The 22,544-nt window shown below is 48.0% G+C and overlaps 9 protein-coding genes across 9 annotated transcripts; 5 read left to right on the forward strand and 4 right to left on the reverse strand.

Moving 5' to 3' along the window:
• Nucleotides 1-28: 28 nt before the first annotated feature.
• On the reverse strand, nucleotides 29-3,665 carry tof1 (putative DNA repair protein (Tof1); the record flags this gene model as incomplete). Its single annotated transcript, XM_039076459.1, has 3 exons — nucleotides 29-1,086; nucleotides 1,137-3,510; nucleotides 3,579-3,665. 3 exons carry the CDS (start codon nucleotides 3,663-3,665, stop codon nucleotides 29-31), a joined length of 3,519 nt encoding a protein of 1,172 aa, XP_038925713.1.
• A 656-nt stretch (nucleotides 3,666-4,321) lies between these two features.
• LCP9604111_8329 (3-hydroxyacyl-CoA dehydrogenase family protein) lies at nucleotides 4,322-5,392 on the forward strand (the record flags this gene model as incomplete). The annotated part of the gene is made up of 3 exons (XM_039076460.1): nucleotides 4,322-4,450; nucleotides 4,500-4,599; nucleotides 4,662-5,392. 3 exons carry the CDS (start codon nucleotides 4,322-4,324, stop codon nucleotides 5,390-5,392), a joined length of 960 nt encoding a protein of 319 aa, XP_038925714.1.
• A 1,650-nt stretch (nucleotides 5,393-7,042) lies between these two features.
• arp6 (actin family protein) lies at nucleotides 7,043-8,614 on the reverse strand (the record flags this gene model as incomplete). Its single annotated transcript, XM_039076462.1, has 4 exons — nucleotides 7,043-7,181; nucleotides 7,231-7,293; nucleotides 7,351-8,056; nucleotides 8,110-8,614. 4 exons carry the CDS (start codon nucleotides 8,612-8,614, stop codon nucleotides 7,043-7,045), a joined length of 1,413 nt encoding a protein of 470 aa, XP_038925715.1.
• A 1,354-nt stretch (nucleotides 8,615-9,968) lies between these two features.
• Nucleotides 9,969-11,000, forward strand: LCP9604111_8331 (alpha/beta fold hydrolase; the record flags this gene model as incomplete). The annotated part of the gene is made up of 3 exons (XM_039076463.1): nucleotides 9,969-10,334; nucleotides 10,416-10,769; nucleotides 10,824-11,000. The coding sequence occupies 3 exons, from the start codon at nucleotides 9,969-9,971 to the stop codon at nucleotides 10,998-11,000; spliced, it is 897 nt and encodes a 298-aa protein (XP_038925716.1).
• A 597-nt stretch (nucleotides 11,001-11,597) lies between these two features.
• Nucleotides 11,598-12,867, forward strand: LCP9604111_8332 (uncharacterized protein; the record flags this gene model as incomplete). Its single annotated transcript, XM_039076464.1, has 3 exons — nucleotides 11,598-11,753; nucleotides 11,814-12,292; nucleotides 12,354-12,867. The coding sequence occupies 3 exons, from the start codon at nucleotides 11,598-11,600 to the stop codon at nucleotides 12,865-12,867; spliced, it is 1,149 nt and encodes a 382-aa protein (XP_038925717.1).
• A 2,012-nt stretch (nucleotides 12,868-14,879) lies between these two features.
• Nucleotides 14,880-15,236, forward strand: LCP9604111_8333 (uncharacterized protein; the record flags this gene model as incomplete). The annotated part of the gene is made up of 3 exons (XM_039076465.1): nucleotides 14,880-14,949; nucleotides 15,030-15,175; nucleotides 15,228-15,236. 3 exons carry the CDS (start codon nucleotides 14,880-14,882, stop codon nucleotides 15,234-15,236), a joined length of 225 nt encoding a protein of 74 aa, XP_038925718.1.
• A 40-nt stretch (nucleotides 15,237-15,276) lies between these two features.
• Nucleotides 15,277-16,161, reverse strand: LCP9604111_8334 (uncharacterized protein; the record flags this gene model as incomplete). Its single annotated transcript, XM_039076466.1, has 2 exons — nucleotides 15,277-15,743; nucleotides 15,792-16,161. The coding sequence occupies 2 exons, from the start codon at nucleotides 16,159-16,161 to the stop codon at nucleotides 15,277-15,279; spliced, it is 837 nt and encodes a 278-aa protein (XP_038925719.1).
• A 1,931-nt stretch (nucleotides 16,162-18,092) lies between these two features.
• On the forward strand, nucleotides 18,093-19,196 carry LCP9604111_8335 (uncharacterized protein; the record flags this gene model as incomplete). Its single annotated transcript, XM_039076467.1, has 1 exon — nucleotides 18,093-19,196. The coding sequence occupies one exon, from the start codon at nucleotides 18,093-18,095 to the stop codon at nucleotides 19,194-19,196; it is 1,104 nt and encodes a 367-aa protein (XP_038925720.1).
• Nucleotides 19,197-19,355: 159 nt separating this feature from the next.
• Nucleotides 19,356-22,457, reverse strand: LCP9604111_8336 (uncharacterized protein; the record flags this gene model as incomplete). Its single annotated transcript, XM_039076468.1, has 1 exon — nucleotides 19,356-22,457. One exon carries the CDS (start codon nucleotides 22,455-22,457, stop codon nucleotides 19,356-19,358), a length of 3,102 nt encoding a protein of 1,033 aa, XP_038925721.1.
• Nucleotides 22,458-22,544: the final 87 nt, after the last annotated feature.

Genomic DNA, 22,544 nt, shown 5'->3' on the forward strand with positions numbered 1-22,544 from the left:
ACTTCTCACAAATATCAAAGTGAGCTCACTATTCGGAGTCACTCTCAATCACAAATCCACCGCGCATACGTCTCCGGGCCAGAACCACAGGCTCATCTTCCACGTCATCGTCTACAGAATCGGGCTCCGTAGCTTGGGGTTTGCTAGGATGATCTCGAGTGAAGGCGAAATCATCATCAAAAGCAAGATCATCATCACTTGGCGTGGGACGGGTATCTTCGTCCTCTCCGGCGCCATGACTAGTAGAGATTCCTTGCTGGGAGTGAGATGATTGAACGTCGAGTTCTGCCATGAGGATATCGCCATCGGCATCACTCCCAGCCTCGCTAGCAGCAGAACCAGAATCACGACGTTGTCGCTTGGATTTTGCGGCTGCAGAAGTGCCAGTGTCGCTAGTTCGCTTGCGGGCGGCAGACTTCTTGCCTCTGCCCTTTCTTGGAGGCTGGACGGGTCCAGTGAGCAACGCCTTCTTGATTTCTTTTGCTTGTTGAATTCTCCGCTCTTCTTCAAGTCGGAAGAACTCTTTGTCGGCTTCTGCATCGCTTTCTTCGTCGCTGGCATGGATGAACAGATCACTCTTGATCTTCGCTTGGCGAGACAGTGCGTTTGATAGACGCGCATCGCGCCGCGCCTCTAGAGTCTCTTCATCCAGTGGCTCCGTTTCTGTGGTGGCTTTTTGCTTCTTCTTGCGCTTCTTTTTGAGGTCATCCAGCGCACTAGACTTTGACCGCAGATTCGCTGGGAATAAAGGACCATCTGGAATATCCTCACCTTCGGACTCTGATCCGAAGTTGACATCAAGCGTGCCTTGAGTAGTGCTGCCGCGACCGCTTCCTCTGTGCTTTGGTTGGATCTGCTTCCGAGGATCATCATTAACATCCCCGGAGAACGGGTTTTGAAGGGCTTTCAAGATTTCAGAAACTGTTTCACGCAAGTCGTCGGATTTGAGAGACGCCGGGACGACCCAAGAGGCACCAAGCACATCTTCAACGCCGAGTCGCTCGAATCCGACGACGGTCATGAGCAGACGTAGCTTTGCGTTCGAGAACATGGCATTCTGAACAAACTCGTTCTTGCCTTTGACAGCTGTTTTGTTGTTAGTACCAGTCGCGAAATAGGGTGTTAGGAGAACATACGAATCATCGGATTGGGAACGCCGGTAGTCTCGGAGTTCTCAGCGCGATTTACTTCTTCTTGAGTTTCCCAGTCCTCTCTTTCGGAGGCTGCAGAGCTCAAGACATCCTTGATCCAGGTAGCCAGATCTGCTCTACCATCGAGAACGAGAGCACTAACCACGATGTGCAGTTTCGCTTCCCTTGTCGTCGCCTCCGTCGATGTAATCATGAGCTCCGGCGGGGGACGCTTATATGTGGAAATCGTTTGCTTTTCGTGTCCATATTCAAGGTAGTAGATAGTGGAGTTGATCTTGCTAAACAGCAATTCAGTGACCAAGGCAGGGCGCTGCTCAAGCTTTTTGACTAGTCGTCGAATGATTTGCCGGACCAATTCCTCCCATTCCTTGAAGATAGGCTCGTTTGAGTCCATGGGGCCTGGGCCTTTAATCATTCGATAGAAAAGGCCGATGATATCCACACGAAATAGCAAGACAGTCATCTCCTGCTTGAATGCAATACGGTAGAAATATCGGTGGGCGCGTTTGAGCTGCTCAGGGTTGAGCTCCCGGTAGAATCCTGTGAATGAAATGAAGGTATCCACACAGTTTTGGTTGCAAAATTTGGCTGAGAATCGCTTAAAGTCAAAGCTGCGTTCCTTGGTGACCTGGGCGGCTTCCTCCATGTCTTCATCTTCAGAATCACGCTCCTCATCATCATCTTCTCCCTCTTTTTCGGCGACTTGGGCGGCCTTCTTTTGCTTCTGTTTGGCCTTTCGCCGCGAGCGGATTTGCATGTCGGCGTTGTCTTTGGAATACCGTTCCAGCATTCGCAGGAATACATGTGCTAACTCCGTGCAGGCATCTAAATAGCCAAAGCCTTGATCTTTGTATCCGCGCACAATAGTAAGGATCCGGTCATGGGTTGTTTCTTCGTAGAAAATACGGTTTTGAATATTCTCCGCAATTTCCTGGTCTTCTTCGAGCGGTGACACTGCCATTTCCTGGACAGTCAGCAGAATCTGGGTGAAGCAGCGCATCTGGGCATTGATATCTTCCCATTCCTTGTTGTCTAGGCTATTCTGCATAGCACGGTTCAAAGAGATGAACGTCTCTTGGTTCAGGACGCCAGCAACCAGACCATAGCTATCGGGTTCAATATCTTTGGTTCTTCCTCCATTCTGAGCTGTGCGATGACGGAGCTGTCGAGCCCGCCGTATGCGCTCCGCTTCAAGGAACCAACCCACTAGGTAGAAGAATTGGCGATGATTTATCGGTACGACACGCTCAGCTTCACGCTCGATTGCTTTTCGCACATGGGTGAATAGAGGATTGAATCCAGAATCCAGGAACTCCTCCACGAAAGTCCTCAGGTTCTTAGTTGCCTCGGAACTAAGGTGAGCTGGCATGTTGAAGTTACTATTTTGGTCCACATCTTCCTGTCTGCGACGAGGCCGAGGCTTATTCCACTTTTTACTCTCGTCCATCTTTTGTAGTGTAGTCTGGTCGTCGCGCAATACACTTTGTCCAGAGACAGTAGACATCTTCTCATCGTCTCGTTTGACCCAGATCATTGTACCGAATCTTCCATGGCGTGTGGGTGCATTCTTTGCGTATTCCCTCCGTACCAATGATTCTTTTCTCAGTAGATCGCCGAGTTCGTCAGTCCCCTTGGCCTTTCGCTGCTCATCGTCCATGAATAATTTCTCGACGTTGACACCCTTGACAATATGGAAAATTGTCTCCATCAGAGGAATATCTTGAAGGTTGAAGTCTTCGCCGACATTAGAGCACATAGTCAAAAGGAGGGCAAATGCATCTTGCTCATGGAAGGCGTTGATTGTTGCCGATCTGGATGTCTCCTCCTCGTCACCTTCTGCCGCAAGTCTGGTATTCGGGGATATGATCGCAATATTCCGCAGCAAGTACAACATCAACTTGAGAATTCCTTCGTCTCGGGTTCCACGTTCGGATCGAGGGGTGGCCATGCTTGGAAGAGAAATTCGAATGACTGCGCGAAGAATATTCAATCCTCCGGACCTCAGGATACCTCGCTTGTATTGCACCTGTGTCTGTTGGATGTAGGGGGTATGACGATGGTGGTTGACTGTCATCTGGCTATGAATCTCCACGGGCCATGTTAAGGGCACAAGAAGTTCCAAGCACGCCAGTGCAATCCTGGTCATATGCTTACTGTTCTGCCCACTAGTCCACCAGAGCGAGAGGATTGGAAGCAGATCACCATTGATCAAGTTGGCCTCTCCAAGGCACCGCGCAACATCCATCCGGTTATTCTTTTCATCGTACAATTTCAACCAGCGTTTGATATCGCGTAGACATGCCAGCGCATCGTCTCCGAGTACGTATTGGTCAGCATCTTCGCCATTGAATCCTCCGAGCTGGATAACCAAGCGTATTAGCGAATTGACCCAGAGCCAGGGCAAGGAGAAAATAGAAGTGTACTCACAGCAGTAACCAGGCCGTAAACATAGTTGCGCACGTCTGGGTCCACGACTTGCACGTCGTGTCCTAGAGGAACAACCTCTTCATCCATGGTGGGCTGGTTTGAGACCCCATTAATTTGCTTCCCGAATCGGGTTGAATGGGAACGCGCCGACGCGTCGGCGTCGGCGCCTCGGAGAAACTGAATGCCGCCAAAATGCCGAAGATAACCGATGTTTACGCCAAATATCAACGGCCACTGCGGCAATATCAATATCTGGCAAAATATCAGATCTATAGATCTGAGTAGTAAGAGGTAAGTAACCCTTGAACTTGCAAGACCTCAGATATATTCTCAAGAACCTGGCCTGGATATTGCAAGAGCTATAATTTCTCACTAGACTTTTTTAAAACACTTCCAAGATTTTGATTTTTGGAGTACTCAAGCTTTGGGCTTGTTCCCTTTTCGGGGCCTTTCTTCTGAATGATATGGATAACAGGCAGCCCCATGATACTCAACATTAATCCTCGACTCTGCTCTATATCCATGGATCTATAATGTGATCGTAAAATGAAGCCGGTATATTCGAAGAAGTCGTTATTTGCAAATGGAATCATCAAGGCGGTGAAATATACGCTTGGTGGCCACTGTCGAGGGCCTTACAATGACCTCCGAAAGCACGTGAAGTCATAGCAGTATACTTCTGCGCACTTATATTCTTCCCTCCTTTTGTTCTTTTTCCCATAGTTCCAGAAATCACTGCAGCCATGCTTACCTCTACTCTTCGCTTTGTTTCCCTCCGCAGAGGCCCTGCGGTGGCCCGCAACTTCTGCTCAACCTCTGCAGTCCGCGCAGCCGAGGTCAACTCACTGGGCGTTGTCGGTGCGGGCCAAATGGTGTGTAACATAGAATATACAGCTACGCTGCAGGTCTAACACTTTTCAGGGCTTAGGAATTGCACTTGTCGCTGCACAGAATGCAAAGGTCCCGGTAACTCTCGTTGATACCTCGCAGGCCTCTTTGGATAAGGGCCTTAAGTTTGCCGGTACGCTTCTAGTTTATTTACTGCAATCGCCTGGAATTATCTGACATGGCATTGGATGAAAGATAAACTTCTCGAAAAGAATGTAGCAAAGCAGCGCCTCACTCAAGAGCAAGCTGATGAAGTCCGCGGGCTTATTACTACGAGTTTGACGCTGGAAGGTCTCTCCGGTGTCGACTTTGTCATTGAGGCTGTGCCTGAGATCCCGGATCTGAAGTCAAAAATCTTTGCCAGCTTGGCCCAGATCGCGCCGAAGCATGCCATCCTTGCAACAAACACCTCCTCCATCTCCATCACCAAGATCGCCTCTGCCACCAACACGGATCCTACTGACCTTCAGGCTTCGTCCCGGGTTATCTCAACCCACTTCATGAACCCTGTTCCCATCCAGAAGGGTGTGGAGATTATCCGAGGACTCCAGACCTCCCAGGAGACCACGGATACTGCCATTGCCTTTGTCCAGCGGATGGGTAAGGTGGCCTCTGTGTCGGCCGATACACCCGGCTTCATCGCCAACCGTATCTTGATGCCTTATCTTAACGAGGCCGTGATTTGTCTGGAGACTGGCGTGGGTAGTCGTGAAGATATTGACAGTATCATGAAGACTGGCACCAACGTGCCCATGGGCCCCCTTGTCCTGGCTGATTTCATTGGCCTCGACACATGCCTTGCAATCATGAACGTTCTTCACCAGGAGACTGGTGACAGCAAGTACAGACCTGCTGGTCTCCTGCGTCGCATGGTGGATGCTGGCTGGCTTGGCAAGAAGAGCGGCAAGGGTTTCTACGACTACTAGTTGCTGAGCGTATGGGAAGAAAGCATTTCGATCAAGATATCTTCCCTGCATTGTATTATTCTAGATTGCGATTTGCTGGGAAATAAATATTGATTACTTCTCCTCGTCCTTTCTCTAAGCCTCATCGTCCCACCAATGAGGTTCATCTGTCGATTCCGCTTGCTCCATTGCAGCGACCAGCGTATTAAAATCAATATCCCCTCCATCTGTGTCCAGGTCTTCATATCCGCCACCGCGTGCAGGACATGCGCATCGGCCGCGTTGGCCACAAAGGTAACTTATTAACGATTAGTGTTATTTTTTGCCTAGGACTTGCATGCATGAACATACCAAAATTGATGCCCACACCTGCAAATGATGTGGTTACATCCATCCACCTTCTCAACGAAATACAGGCAATTAGAGCATCTCTGCCATTTATTCTCCTTTGCCAGTCGCAACGTCGCCTTCGTCTCAGAGTCATGGCTACACGACCTGGCGAGATGGAAAAAGTTCCCACACTTGTAGCAAACTTTTGCCCGGCAATGAGGACAGACACAATATCCTAACCGTGCCCCGGGACTCTTTGGGGGAATCCATCGGCCACACGTCGCCCGAGGACAGTACAAGCGCTCTAGCGGAGGGATGCTATTCTCTTCCCATCGAACGGTATAGCGCTTTATGTTTCGTGGGCTCATCACTGCCTCAAGTGCTGTTGTGGGAATCTCTTGGAAACAACATTTTGCCGGGAACATACCCGGGCTGTTCAAGGCTGTCGAGGACATTCGACGGAGGCATGAGGGGCAGTATTGGTGCTGACAAGGAGCAGTAAATAAATTGGTCGTTGGGACCCTTTGAAAGCACCCTGTGCATCTATGAAGAGAGTTAATGTATTGCTTTTCGATTCGCTTTTGATTGGCTTTGTGCTTTACTGACAGGCCTACTTCCTCGCTAACTTTCTTGGATGCAAATACTCGCTCCAAGTAGTCTAGGAGTTTTCGGATGGACGAGCGGCTCTTGGCCATATTGCCGTGGATTCGGTATCAACTTGGAGGATCGATGCTGGGCCCTTCAAAAGGGGATAAATTGCATGGCCAGATCTAAGAATATGGGAAAGACATCCTCTTATGTAGAAGTGCAGGGTGCATCTCATCTTTCAGGTACGGGATTTTTAGCCATGGATTGGTAAACGCTATATTCTTTCTTATTCCTGAAGAGCCCATGGTTAATTATGGGGTGACAGCTACATCCTAGGGGTTGCGGTCTTGTAGCCAGTGTATCAAGAGGGCTTCGGCGAGACCAACTCTTCTTAATGATCTCTTTTATTCCGTTGACTCGCAAAACAATGATGGAGATGACTTCGAAGTGCTCATTATAATAGCCTTAAAAGTAGAGATGAACAGGGACCAGACGTGGATCCATGGATCTGGGAATTTCCCAAGCAGGCAAGAACACGGTTTATTCCAACATTAGAGCGAATAATCACATCGTAATGTGCGGAGTACGGTGTTCTAGCCTTGAACTATTTTTATATTCGTTCCAAAAGATTGTGTACATTGACCACTGACACTGAAAACTAGGGTATCACTAAATGCTATGAATGCTGCCGATTTCCGCCATTGTTAAAAAGAACTCCCGTGCATAATAAAGACTGATCAGGCCACTAGGACCTTATACAAGGCCAGCAAATCGTCGAACAGCCCATCCTGACCCGTATTCTTGATATTCTTGGCGAGTGATGGATACTTTGCTGAGTTCCTCCCTATTTGCAGCAAGGCGAGTGCCTCCTAGCCATGTCGAGTGAACAGGGCTATTGATGTTAGTACTTCCAAGATCAAGCCAGATGGATGACCACTCACTCCTTAGCCCGGCGTACTCTCACGACACATTCAGCAGAGGCGATCTGTCGCAATTCGGTTTCTCTATAAAAAGATAGTTCGTTAGTAAAAACTTCAACCAATTAACTTTGGAGGACCCACAGTCTTTCCATAAATCCCGGAATCAAAGCATTTCCTCCGACAACGAGAACATTCGCCAAGAAAGCAGAGTGCAGGCCAGTAGGCAGAACCGACAAACTTTGAAGAATCATATCGGGTATGCCGGCTGACTTCATACCAATATCCCCGGGGGTGAATAGAAGCTCCGGGACAGTAAAGCGCTCATTACCCAGCACCAGTACATCCTCCGACAACACTTCCGCGCTGAGCCCGGAAACCGCTCCTTTCTTCTTTTTAGCATGCAGAAGAGGATCATGCGGTCGAATGAAGCCCTTCTTGTTCGCATTCGGGTCTGGAAGTACATAGTCCAACACGATTCCCTCTTCGGGCCCACTCTGGCGCTTTCGGCGACTCTTCCATGCTTGCTCCAAGTCACCAGAAAAGTCATTGCTGACATAGCAAACCGCCTCTTTGACTTCATTCATGATATATGATTCATCCACCATGTTGTATTGTCTCATGGACACAATCTCCTTCAGGTAGTTTGTAAGGTGCTTGCCTCCAAGATCGAGTCTTCGGATTCCGCGTTGAAGCGCTTGGCCTTTGTAAACCGGGGTCACTGTGGTATGCGAGTAGCCAGAATCGACGACCAGTAAGCAATCTGCGGGCAAGATAGATGCGTCGGATGTATTGGAGAGCGGATCGCCGAAGAGAGAATGGATTTCGTTCCATGCGTTGAGGGTGGGACCTAGGATTTCAAGTCAGTACGGGATCATATCACCAAATATGAGACTACCGTACCCAAACATCTCGCATATCCTCCAAATCCCCATTCCTCCATAACCATCTCATCGGCGTGCCGTTGTAAAATGGGCAAGGCGTTCGGCGCCTCAGTAAGCACAAGTGTAGTATCTTCCGGGTCCGCGATATGATGATTCCGATTCCGAGCCGTCACCTTCCCATCAAAGAAAGACTGGTCCCAGATCTCTCTCTCAGCTTCCCAGTTCACAACATATCCCTTCTCCACCGGGCGCCGAAACATCGCCTCATTCCAGTCGTTGACTGTCGCTAGCTGGGCACCGATGACAATCTTGTTATCGCGGGTTCTGACGAGAGCATTAGGTATCGACGAGCAGGCGGAAACGCTTTCGTCGGAGGCCGAAGCATGAGAAGCGTAGCCGGCTTTGATCATGTACGCGCCATTGTCGATAACAAAGGTCTTGTCTGGAAGGTACCGCGACGTCTCCACGGGCTGTATTGGTGTTGCGGGCGTCCTTGGAGGAGCACGGGCCTTTGCTGCTACCATTATGGCTGGCAATGATGGACAAAAGGCTTTCAGCTTCTGTTAAGCTGGGATGCAATGATGAAGGTGTTTGTCTTGTTTGCTATTGAAAATTCCTGCTTAGGTAATCTGGTACTTATCCATCCGTGACTAAGTAGCTCCGCCATGGTCTGCACGAAACAATTCTTCCGAGGCAAGTCATACATACCCTATTTACCAATGCGTTGACCAATGCGTTTACCGATGCGTTTACCGATGCGTTTACCGATGCGTTTACCGATCCATGTCTGGTAGAAAGTGTATTGAGAAACTAAAGGTCAGGATTAAGTGCTGAGCATGTATTAAGTATAATCCTTATATTGTCACAGTCTCTCACTCTCATGTTTAACTATTAAATTATCTCCACGTCTAAGAAAAGGTTCACTTAATTAAATAGTCTATTTATATTAACTCCTACTATATTGGCGGAGTAGTCCGTACAGGTTCTAGATATATATATTAGACACATCCTAACGGGTTGCTTTCGGCATTTCACCGATATCCAGACACTCTAAATTAGTGGTTGTAACCTTTGCGTTACAACCATATGACAATACACCTGGAGAGGCGAACTCTATTGCCAATATAGTCCGTTTCTGGAAATGAAGATTTGTGGAACCCGAAAAGCCGTCCTGCCTAAACAAGCGGTTAATATAATCATGAATACGGAGTACATAGAGTGGCCTGCTAAACGTCTCCAACAGATCCTTCACGCCCAAAGCAAGGGATAAGCGGATGCTCTATCAGATGATCTCCTGTGTGTACCCACCCGTGGACTAGTCTCGAAGCCAGTTCAGATCTGTTGGCTACGATGTCAGACGTATCTCCGCGCTTGTGGTTGCATGACATGCACAACTCCAATTTCGTATCTGAAACCGCTAACGGTATGTTCCAAAATACCTCAATACACGGATGGTGAATTGGCTTTTAGAGGGTGAATGTGCTAGTAATATCTCAAAAACCATCCGGCCCCACTGCCGAGCAGCTTTAGTACGGAGTTATACTTTGGGTGCAGAAGTCTGGCAAATCCCGACAACCCGGTCTGTCGAAAGTGACTCCACAGGACTGTCAATTGAAGATCAATCACTAATTTAGGCCGAAATGCCGAGAGCGTTGCCCAACTCTCGGGCTTGACATGCTCCATACGGAGGATGGAGCACGGAGTACATTCTAAAGACGTAAAAGAAAAAAAAAAGAAAAAAAAACCAAGATAGAGGGGCTCACTTGCCTGAACCCCCTTAATCGGCATAATGACTTGCTTCCCCCCCCCCTTCTAAAAGTATATTATTGCACAACATAGATTATTCACATTCATCTCAAGACCGCTGGATATTACGAAATGGCTGCCCCTCAAACCGTCAAAGTCCCACACCTTGGTGGCATCAAGGCTGGATATGCCTTCTCTAAGAATCACTATGATCCTTCTAAGCCGACATGTGTGCTTATGAATTCGATGTGCATGACCGTGTCTCTCTACGATGATCAATTCAACAATCAAGTTTTGACCGATGCCATGAATCTTCTGGCCATCGAGCCATTAGGCCATGGCTCGACCAGTTCTCCCTCGGAACACTTCACGTACTGGGATTCGGCTCAAATGGCCCTGCAGGTTATGGACCACTTTGGAATCCAGAAAGCCTTCGTCCTGGGGACAAGTCAGGGAGGATGGATTGTGACTAGGATGGCCCTCCTAGCCCCGGAGAGGGTAGGTCTAAGCCCTGGGGTTAAATGGACTGCTGATTAAGCCTCAAGACAAGCCAAGCCAATGGTATTAACTTATTGCCAGATTCTCGGTCTCATGCCCCTCGGAACCTCCATGGATTATGAATCCTCGGATTCTCGCTCCAAGGGCTGTTGGGATCCCGCTGCCAACCTCACGGTGTTTTATGAGAAGTGGTCCACTCCCTCGGCTACACCCGACTTTGTTGTGGATGACGTCTGGTGCGGATTGGTGGGGGGAATCGGCTTTGGTTCCGCTGCCACCGAAACCAAATCCGCGTTCTGGACCCAGACCTTGAAGGAGGTGTATAAGGGTGATGAGGGTCGAAAGAAGGTTCGAATGGCGCTCAATTGCCTATTGGAGAGGGATGGACTTCTGCTTCGGATCCGAGACATCAAATGTCCTGTTTATTGGCTACAGGTGAGTCCTATGTTCACTGATTGTAGATGATTTGCACATTAACGCCTCCATAAGGGAACTGAGGACACTCCCTTTGGGACGACCGTTCCTGCAGAACACATTAAACGGTTCACCTCGTCCGTGGAGGCTAAACTTGTGTTGATTGAAGGGGGTGCGCATTACTTGAATGCCACCAACCCAAAGGAGGTGGATGAGGCTCTTCTAGAGATGGTAACAAAGTACAACCACTAGTACATATACTGCCATTGTACGGAGTACTTTGTATAGAATCGAGGATATGGAAAGCTAACAAACGCCACTGAAGGACCCGGTTAATAGTCCTAAAAATCAATATTTTAAGACTAGCATTCACCATTTTGGGAGCTTTCTTTTTTTGGGGTTTTTCTCGTCCTGTCACTGTCTCCTCCGTAACTTTCCTTGTTTAATAGAGTGGGCCTTGTTCATATTGCCAAAACCTTCGTAAAATGAATTCAAACCCCCTGCATCCACGTGGATCTTTTTACTTTGGATCTGCAAGCCGTTATTTACTTAATTCCTACAGTCTATTTTACATGTTATGATACATATTAATGATACATACAACATTATGTATTACAGCATGGTGATATCAGAGGCCTAACCCGCTGTGGGCCAACCACAAAACTAAGTTCAGACTCTAGTTAAACGTTCAAAAGTGGAATTTATGGAATATTACGAGGCGTGTATTCGACACAAATATGGAGCCTTTCCGTGCAGAAACTCAGCCGCGTACTCCGTACTCCATACATAAGGTTCTATTGCCCAACATTCGCTGAATTGTTCGATGTCTACCTCCCTGAACCGGCCGTCATGGAAAGCAACCAGGACAGTCTGCAGCCATGGTCTGTAGCAACTACGGCCTCTGTCACGGTGCTGGCCTTCGTGACGGTTTGTCTTCGACTACTCGCCCGGTATGAGCGGATGCAAAAGCTGTGGTGGGATGACTATATGGTCATATTTTCTATGGTTAGTTCGACTCTCGCACGCTAGTGATTCCCAACCGCATGGTTTCTGATCAAACATAAGCTATGGAACTTCATCGTTGTCGGATTCATCTACGCCATGATCCATAAGGGAATGGGGCTCCATGCGGACACTATTCCAGTGGAAAACGTGATTATGATTGCAAAGTTTCTTGTTGTGGCCGAAGTTCTCTACGTGTACAACCTGGTATGGACCAAATTGAGCATTCTGCTCATGTACTATCGGATCTTCCGCTTCCCTTACTTCAAGACATGGGCATATGTCATTGGGCTTTTTATCATCCTTTGGGTTATCTGTATAACCTTTCTCTTCATCTTTATCTGCGTCCCTGTCCAGAAACTATGGTATCCGCAGCTCCCAGGCCGGTGCATCGACCAAGTTGCTACATGGGTCGCCAACGCCGTCTCAACGATCGCAACTGATGTTGCCATTCTATTCCTTCCAATTCCACAAGTTTGGAAGCTCCAACTTCGACTTTCTGAAAAGGTAGCCGTGCTAGTTGCCTTCAGCTTGGGATTCTTGTAAGCCACTAACACATTTCCAAACTGGAATATCATTTTCTAACCAATCTAACTTCAACAGCGTCGTCTTCGCCTCCGCCTACCGTTTCTCAGTACTCTTTAGCTACAGTTCGGCTGATTCCTCCTACACTCTCGCCCGAACAGTTGGCTGGACCGCGATCGAAATGTCCGCCGGCATCGTCTCGGCCAACCTCCCAACCATTCGCCCTGCTCTCCGTTTCATAGCACGCATGCTGGGTATCAGCGGCACCATGATGGCTATCTTCAGAAGTACAAACAGAACAAATGCCAAAACCACGGATGCTGCCACTCAGCCTTCAGGAACCGCGGAATCCACTTCCACCATCATGCAGCACAACAAGCATCCGAAACGACATTCTTTCTACCACTTACCAGATGATCCTAACTCCCCGGGGGAACAGCCAGGAATGGATACCTCGTTCAGGCCGGACTATGATCAAGGGAAGACGTACACCAATGTGTTGGGTCCGAGCGCTGGTGATCATTCTGATGGGGATGAGATTCCCCTAACAGAGATTAGAGTCGACAAGGAATTTACCCAGCGAGTATCATAAATATATATGACCTTAAAATTTATCTTTACGCAGACTATATGTTGAAGGGAATTACTATTTGTATTATAATTATATTGAGATTTCGGGAATGCCGCGGAGATGTTTAGCTTAATATATACCCATGATTTACATTGTAAGGTAAAGGTATATCGGCAAAAGGTAACTGACTTGTCGATGTAGCGATGCAGCGCTATACAATAAGACGCACGTGATGAGACTCATAATAACCTATGTTGTACTCCGTACTCTGCGGTGACGGCGAATTACCAATTTCGGTTTAGTATACCTCTTTGGGTCTAGCTCCCTCTACGTGACTGACATCGCTGTGTGTCACATTAGATAATATAGTTAATAGTATTAATATATTTAGGACTAGGGTTTAGTAAGAATTCGGCTACTTTTCTAGTTACTTTTATAGTATCTAGTCTTAAGATAGTAGTTATATACTATATAGATCTGACTTTAGCCTAATATCTATAGATCTAGCTTAGTATAGTAACTCTATTATCAATTCCTAAAGGGCAGAATGCCTAACTATCTAGTTATAGGGGTTGGTGCCTGCCGTACCGGGCTGATGGTCAGGTGACCACCATGTCCAATAAAAATCAAGGAGGCTGTTCCGCTTCGACAGGGCTGTGTTAAAGCGCTCAATACAGCTCCTTGTCAAATTGTTTGTCTGTGACTGAGTAACCAAGTCACAGTACTTGAATAATGGCTTGAATCATCTTTCATGACGTCACATTCGTTGAGATATGAATATGACAATTCAGACGACTATTTCCATTTCGCTCCACGGTTAACATAACTCACTAACAGTCATTGTATTCGGTAAGTAAGCCGCCTACCCCAGAACACCTATAGGAAATGCGATATATGGTATATATAGGTAATTAATATATATGTGCGTATGCCAAAATGCTGAGTGTTTTAGGGGAACGGTATAACCGAATGATATTCTGATGTTGTTTAGCTGACGGGGTTCAGGGCGATGGGCAACCTACTGAACACTAGACGGACGTGACATTGTCGACCTTTGGATGCTACCGTTAGGGTGCATAGGTCACCCATTTTGACTGTTGTTGTGGCTGAGTGCAGATGCTAAGGCACCAATTGTCTTATGTAGACCAAGTCCACCCAATGATGTTCTAACACAATCCAGCTGAGATCCGTGCGACGGTTGCGCGATGAGGTGGGGGACGTATATTATGGTAAGTGAATTTCGAGCCCTACATGCAGGTCTGACGTGGCATAAATCCATGAGGCTGAATTCACTCAGCCCGTGACCCGGTGATGGAAGTGAGAATTCTTCAGCGCAGTATTTCGCAACCGCCGGTCGAATGGGACGCTCATTGAATATATCGTATCGCCCTCCTAAAGCAGGACCGAAGAGTCGTCCAGTATTTCCCTTGGTGAGCTGCTATGCCTTTTTCTCCGTTATAAGAATCGTACTTTCAAGAATGACACTAGCCACGAACACGATGGCGACACTAGATGAGGTGGTAGGAAACCTCATACAGCCAATATAATACAGGAGTCGAAAGACACGCTGAATATCCGGATACAAGATAGCTTTACGAATTTAAACAAAGAATCGATTCTATCAGCTAAGCTAAGTGCGATTAAGCGGCGTATTAGTATGCGCAAGAAAACCGATACGCGCAGCAGTAGGCCGCGTCGTTCAGCCCAGAAAGAGTGGTGATTATCGGTTATTTGACCTGGATCTAAAACCCTCCTACAGCTACTTTTTTAATCCCCTGTAGGCCTCATGTCTAAAAGAATGGCAAATCCAATGTTGATATAGCGAGATAGAAATATCAGTCCTCCACGCCTGCAGCGAGATATCCTTTGGGACTGGCCAGGAAAGTTCTCTACATTTGAGATCAAATCAAATCAAAAGACGAAAGTCACAGGCGCTGGAACGCCTACCTTTTCGTAGTCAAGAGTTACGCTCTGTGCGAGTTCGTTACAGGCATTGACCCACTCGACAGCTCCACTTAGCCCCAGATCGTAACATGCAGCGCCAAAAGAGGACTTTAAATTTGTATAACGAGGAGAAGCACGAGAGACAATGTACCACTTGCGGTACGGAACCACCAATTGAATGTGGCGGTTGGAGGCGAATACTGTGTGTCTATTGGTCGGACAGCCAGTTAACGGTTTAGAATCGCGAATCTGTAAGAACTCGGACGGCGATGATAACGGTGGCCACAACTCCGATGCCTCTGTTGTTGGCGAGAGCAATGGCGTTACCATCATTAATGCAATTATCAAGAACCAGGATGACTGCTTGGCCGTTAACTCTGGTACTGTAAGTACCGACCAGAACATATTAACGCGTTCCATTGATACTGATGTTATAGAGCAAGTAGGTTAGCAGAGAGTGAAGCAAGTGTAGACAAGAAAAGGCCGTTAGACAGGAACCAGTCCCATCAGTGCGATTTGGGAGCGGCAAATGCTACGGAGCCAATCGACATCGAGGGGGAGAATATCTGCGCCCGTCATGGCTGGAACGAGGAACTTCCCAAAAAGCTCGCTTCGTGTAACGCGTACTTGCTGCTGAGCGGCCGCTTGCCCTTGGGGAGTGGGGAAGACGGTTTCGTCTTGCGCGAGGTAAGGTATGCCTTGCGAGTTGAGTCGGTATACCTCGAGGAAGCCTGAAACGTTGACGCCTTGTTGAGTGAACTTGATGATGATAACGGCTCGAATATCGCCATTTCCTCCAACAAGCAGCTTGTTCATATCATCAAGGAGATCAGGATACCCCTCAGACCAGCCAACTTCCACGACAAGCGTAGGCAAATTAAGTCCTACTATACGGAAGGCGGCGTCAGGTTGCTTTCTCCAGCCTCGATATACGCCGTATTTGAAGTCAATGCCTACTTAAAATTAGCTCGGTTAACGTGAGATCCATCATAGTAACTTACTCGCATCAGACATAGTATACAGAATGTCCTCTTCTTGAGGAATCGTAAGCCCCGCACGAGTCCACCGCACCATTGCCCGTGATAACCATCCGCTTGCTACATCGTGACCATTGGTAGGCATGATGGAAACACGTAGTAGACCTGTGATAGGATCGTAGGTCTTCCTATTTGCCGGCAGGTCTTCGTCAGCCTCCCATAGGAAGTCCTCCCACCCGAGAGGAACGTCGGTCACGGTTAATAGCTGATAGTGCTTAGCCTCGCAGATAATGCCCTTGACAGACTCGGCAAAACTCGCGTGCTCCGTAAAGTTCTTTGCGGAGATCGTGAGTATTTCACACGCGTCTGACGGGGGATCTTGAGGAGAAGCCATGGTGAAGATGAGAATAGAATTAAGGAGGAGTAGTAGGAAGAGTGAAGGAAGCAAAGACGCTGAAAGTGCGAGTTTAATATTCTCGGAAAGCGCTGACTAAATAACGCAACCCGGACCATGAAACGGAGATCCTAGCCCTCTGGCAGACTTTTTAAGCCCGTTTGTACACCAACTGCCATACCCGTTGCACATGCTGTTATCAGGTAGGCTACCCGGCCGTGCGGAGGAACCTTGGTAGATAATAGACGATCTTGCCAGAGTGATAATTCGGCGGTTAGAGGGCGAGCGCCAATTATACACAAGGTCGTAGTTGTCTCACATGGCTTTCCAGGTACATCCCAACGTCCTTACTGGTCGCACGGATCTCTAAGGATAAGGTGTCTTTGAATTGATCAATAATTTCTGATATGAATCGCGATGTCGCAAAGATATTTACATTATATTGTATCTGAAGGTTAAAAAGCTCTAATATAAAATGCTGCCGGTCTAATGCCTGGCATTCGTTAAGTATATTAATAATAATAAAGAGTTTTAAAAATATCGCTACTACGATTAGGAGGACTTTGGAAATTTCTTCAGCTAATAGTTGTATTCTAGCTTTATAGTACTTATAGAGCTCTTTAACACTATTTAGGAGAGGCTAATACTACCTAGCTAGCTGTTTTAGTAAGCCTACTAGTAAATCCTTAGTCTTTTAATTATCCTACTACTTAAAGTCGCAGTATATATAAGCGATACTAATTATTAGGTCTATCTAAAACTTCTAGTTAAGATAGTGAAATGCTCGATATCTTGGCATTTGCACGTAACTAGAACTGGAAGCGTCATAAAGTTATTGGTTCCTTCTATTCTTGGCCTGTAACTGATTATTACATGCTAATGCTGCCATACAGCTTGCTTTTATATCTGAGATCTTAAGCTCGAGCCGCTCCGAATTAGAAGAAAGATGGAAGTAACATCATGAACGGATGGGGCTCTCTACTCCGTCCTACGCCCTTTCGTTATACCATATCTCCTTGATAAGATGTAGTGCTCCAAAAATTGAGGGGAGCAGCAATGCTATCAACGAACTAAGTATCACGGTATAAACGACCCTAACAGCTTGTATGTAGAGTGAACTCTGAATACAGCGCGCCTTGGTTAGGGATAACGACATTCCACGCTCAAGAAATGATAACAACTATACATCTTCCGGAGAATTTGACAGACTCCACATGCCCTCAAAGTAACCACAGATAGATCTTCATTACATTCCAGAATATCCCTCGTCTCCGCATGAAAACCGGTATCTTTCCCTCAATTTCACGAGGCGCCATATAATAGACAAGCCTCCGGAACCGTTCAAAACGGGAACTTTATCTAAACATTCTAAAAGAGCTCGTTAAAGGATGCCGAGGCAAATATCTTGATAATATTAACAAAAAGATTACTATCTTTGAGCACCGCGACGGGGACTAGAAGAAGACCAGGTTAAGACCGATTCGACCGCTCTCTACAGTTATTATAGATAATCAAGTATAGGGTTAAAGATATTTAGGGATGATATCTGAACGAGGACTTAGACTGCCTTTATATCTTTTATCCATAATGTACGCGCCGAGGGCGTTGATGTATGATGAATACTTACTCCTGTAAGGGCGCTAAACCTAGCTTGGCTAGTGTTATATTCAATGCTCTAACGCGAGCGCTGGGTGAAATGACCACGATTTCCCCTCGAAAGACCACGTACAATGGCGATAGTGTTGCCGTGTTCCAAGAGCCAAGCGCAAACGTGGTCTTTTCGCCGTCACCCCGACTTACTCCGTAGCTTTGACATAGAAACCACAGGTGACCCCGCAGAGCCCTAATCAGCCCCGCGATAATTATCGCCCGAATTTTTTCTCTACTACACTCTTCTTCAATCCACCCTTGGCCAGCCCACGACCCTCACGATGTCCAAACAACTATCCGGCATCCTCGGCACAACCTTAACCCTCATCAGCCAATTCCAAACAGCCCTTACCACGCTCCCAACAGCCGCAACTGAAGCCGCAAAAGATGCCGAAGCCCTGCCCCTACTAGCGGCCTCCTCGAGCGCGCTCAAAGCACACGTCACAAAACTCTCCCTGCTGGCTATTACCTCGCCCTTCACGCATTCCGCTGTCAGCACCGTGCTCCGAGAGCTCAATGAATCCGTGCTGCCGTCGCTCGTGACCGCATCCCTTCTCGTCACACCGGCGCAATACACCAAGGCGTTTCACTCCGAGGTCCTGGTACTTGTCAAGACGACTCTGACGGAATTTTCGGCGCTGGTTCGGGAGATCAAGCTCGTTGGAGAGAAGAAAGACCAGGAGAAGAAGGATACAGGGAAGGAGAGCGGCGTGACGAAATCCGAGAAGGATGCTGTGATGCTCGCTACGGGCCGTGTCTGGGATGCGTGTGATTCCACGACCGATGTTGCGAATAAAGGGGTTGTTGGGTTTGTTATGCGCCGCGTTGAGCAGTGGAGGGACCTGGTTCGCGACGCGGTAGAGGAAATCGAGGACTGGGATCCGGAAGAAGAGGACGATGGTTTCTTGGATGATATTCTCAGCGATGAGGAGAAGGCCGGAGATGATAAGGACGAGGATGATGATGAGGATGACGAAGAAGAGACCGCTGCCCTCCAGGAACACAAGAAATCTACCCTCCGTTTCCTCAAGCCTATTGCCCAGGTTTACCCAGCTATCATCAACAACCGGCTGAAGAACGCCGGAAATGCACCGTTGGCTTCTTCGTCGGGTGTCAAGAAGCTGGATTCCTTGATGCTGAATCTGCAAGCTATCCCGGACGATGTCGACGAGGCAGCTGGCGCGTTGTACGAGGCCAATTTTGAAACCTCTGCCCAGTATCTACAGAAGACGAGAAAGTGTGCCACACAAGCGGTGGAGCTGGTCGCATCACCCTGGGGCGCTGCAGATGCTAAGGATGATGCACCTGCCGACAAGTTCACTACATGGTCGAACACGTGGCTCAAGGTTATTGACGAGGTCAGCAAGTCAATTGTAAAAAGCTGAATGTGAATATCCATCACAAAGCCTCAAGGAAGCTGATGATGGGATGATAAAAGCCCGAGAAAAGCATGGACAGCGATATTATGTATATGTACATAGAAACAAACATGGTAATATTATACAAGCCTTTCTAAATCATGATCTCCAACTAGATCCCATGTCTTAGAACTCTTCGGGAGCTTCGTGTTCCTGCTCCCATTCCGGCAGGTCACCAATGGGAATCCGCTCTCTCAAGAATTGCAAAACCGCATCGGTTCCTTTGGCAACTACTTGCCAGCGAGGTACTCGGAATCGATTACCAGCCACCTCAAAACGTCTCAGTGCCGATCCATTGCCCCAATTCTGAGGAGAGCGTCCAGCAGCAAGCAGGCCAATCTTCGGAGGAAGCGAATCAAGGTCATTGTTACTTAGCTCCAAGACCTGCAACCCTTTTACGGCTTCAAATTCTAGGCTAGTGATTTGGTTGTCAGAGGCCACAAGGGTCTTGAGCTCTGGGTAAGTCTGTCTCAGACGGGGGAGTGGTCCCCTCAAACGATTGTGAGATACATCCAAGAATGTCAAAGATGGGGCTATTAATTTGGACAAGAGAGGCTCCCATGACGTCAAGCTAGCCGCATTCAAAGTCAGCGACTGAAGCTTTGGCAACTCAAGCGGAGAAGACAAGAAGTTAGCACCACTCAGGGGGTTATGTGAGAGGTCAAGCTCGACCAGGCACTGTGCGAGCATTTCAATTGCGGGGGCTGGGAAACAGCTCAGCTCATTGTGCTGTAGATAGAGGCATCGAATGTCTAGCGACGGAAGCATCTCCAGTTGTTCCACCGTAAGGTCGGTTATTTCAGCATAAGACTTGTCAAGAGTTCCACCAGATTTAATCTGCCAGCTGCCATCGAGCACGGGATTCTCGGGCGCTAGAGTGAATTGCGTGGCCACTGAGCCCTCATCATCTGTGTCCTGAGGATCAGGCTCACAGCGGCTCCGCAAGTCTCGTTTGATATCGTCGGTGTCCATTCTCAGCAGCCTGCGCTCACGAAGTGGGTTATTGGAAACCCGCAAAGAGGAAAGGTTTTGCATCAATCCAATTTTCTCATCCAAGCGCGTGAGGGCATTTCCTGTGAAATCGGCCTTCTTGAGGCTCTTGAGCTCCTCAAACCCTTGCGGAAGCTCTGTAATTTTGTTTTCTTCGGCTGACAGCGTTAATAGTGACTGCCAGGAAGTCATACATGGAAGACGCGTGATGCGATTGACACCGACCAGGAGAGTATGTAAATTAGGAAGTTCAAGTGTGTCGTTGGCTGAGAAGACCACCACAGCATTATTGGCGATGTTTAGGGACTGCAATTTCTCTAACTTGTTCACTGATGCCGGTATCAAAGTGCCTTCCAGCCTGTTCTTCTGCGCATTGATCGTTCTCAGGGGAAGTTTGCTGAGGACCTCGAACGGCAAGGAAGTGAATTTGTTCTCGCTGACGTCCAATGTTCTCAGAGAACTCAACCCAACAAGCTCTTTTGGGAGCTTAGTGAGAGTATTGCCACGCAGATCCAAAAACTCCAAGTTAGGAAGACGACCAATGACCGCACTTAGTTCCCCTTGCAATTCATTGTTCGCAAGTTTTAAATCTGTCAGAGACTTTATCTCTGCGATTGTCTCGATATTGGCCATGGTCAAAGAATTATTTGACAGGTTGAGAGTGCGTAAGTTTTGCAGACGTCGGAGACCAATCGGGAGTGATTTGAGTATATTGCCATGGAGGTCCAATGCTTCGAGGCCCCCAAATTGAAGTCCTCGATCATCGCTATCGGGATCAAACTCCTCGGGGTTGATATCAGGGAAGGTGGCATCTGAGATCTGTTCCAGCTCATTGTCTGCGGCATTAAATTTGACAAGATCAACATTTTCGAACCAGTTCGCAGAGTTATCTGGGTCGTAGTCGTACATCGTCAGCACTTCATTTGGAATCTCTTTTAAACAAAACGCCGCGATGTTCAACTGGCCGGTCGCGCGCGCTGTCTGTACGCGCTTTCGGATCACCAAAGAGTTAGACCCCTTGGGCAGTTGGCTGAAAGGATCATCATCGTCGCCGCCCACCCAGGAATCGATAGGCGCATCGATAGGCGGAGCCTGATAGACTGGCTTTTTTGGGCTTTCCTTTTTTTCTCCTGCCGCCATCGCTTTGCGAGCTGCCTTTGCCTTTGCTATAGTTTCACGCAGCGTACTGGATGATTTAGAGACTTTTCTAGCTTCAAGTTCTGCCTCTTGCTCTGGAGACAAGTCATCAGGCATGTTGGAAGAAGCAGACACATATCTGGAAGCCGTCGAGGAAGAGCGTAAGGTCGACACCTGCTCTGTTTTTGGTTTTCTCGTTTTCTTCACTTGCAGGGGTCTTTCTGGAGGACCCATGTCTGACTTAGCAGGCTTTGTGGAGGATTTGCTGGATGATGGACGGACAAGCGAGGGTTTTGGTGCATCCCTGTTCCCAATCGGTCTTTCCCTCTTAAGCGGTGAACTGACGTCCGTCTGGATACTGTCTCCCGGTGCAATACCTTGTCTGGGTGACGGGCGCTTCAATCTTGAGGGGCTCACACTGTCCTCCAAGCCGCGGACTGGAGAAAGAGATCCAGCAGTCGACGCAGGAGCCTTCGAGGGAAAACGCAGCTTCGAAACAGGCTGTATATATAGCTCGTTGCTGGGCGGCGCGCAAAATGAGGCCCCCGATGGCGATCTCGAGACATTGGACACATTGGACGGGGCACGAGATCGAGATCGTACCGGGCTACTACCATTGAAAAAGCTAGACTGCCTTCCCACAGAAGCTGGTGATGGTGGAATTTGCGCTAGCGTTTCAAGTGTACGCTCGGACAACGATGGGCGTACTCCACGGCGACCGCGTGTTTCTTGGGCCGATTCGATTGAAACAATGTCATCATCCCCAGCAATCGAGCTTGTCTCCTCTGGAACATGTGCATCGTCTTCCCCGCCTTGGGTATGGTCTTGCTTGAGGGCCGGGGTTGGATCGACCTGCGGCTTGGGAGGTGACAAATGGTGCGAGGACGGTTTTTTCACGAGTGTATTGTAAGATGGTCTTCGCAATCTTTTTTCGTCCAGGCCGGGATCCGCTCGTAGTCTGTCTCGGGAAGGTGACGGTTTGATCGATTTTGATGCAGTTGTCGTGGGTAAAGGCAATCTTGAAGTAAGTCGTGGAATACCACTTGCAGGACGTGGTATACCACTCGCAGGGCGTGTTGATGCTTTAGACTGTCCTTCCATATTGGCGTTCTAGCTATTGATGATGGTCCTTGGTCAGGGAGAGAGTCGCACGTTTAGAAATTCGGACGCTCGTGCCCGACGATAAGA

This window comes from Penicillium roqueforti, assembly GCF_015533775.1.
Source record: "Penicillium roqueforti strain LCP96 04111 chromosome Unknown scaffold_31, whole genome shotgun sequence".
NCBI lineage: Eukaryota > Fungi > Ascomycota > Eurotiomycetes > Eurotiales > Aspergillaceae > Penicillium > Penicillium roqueforti.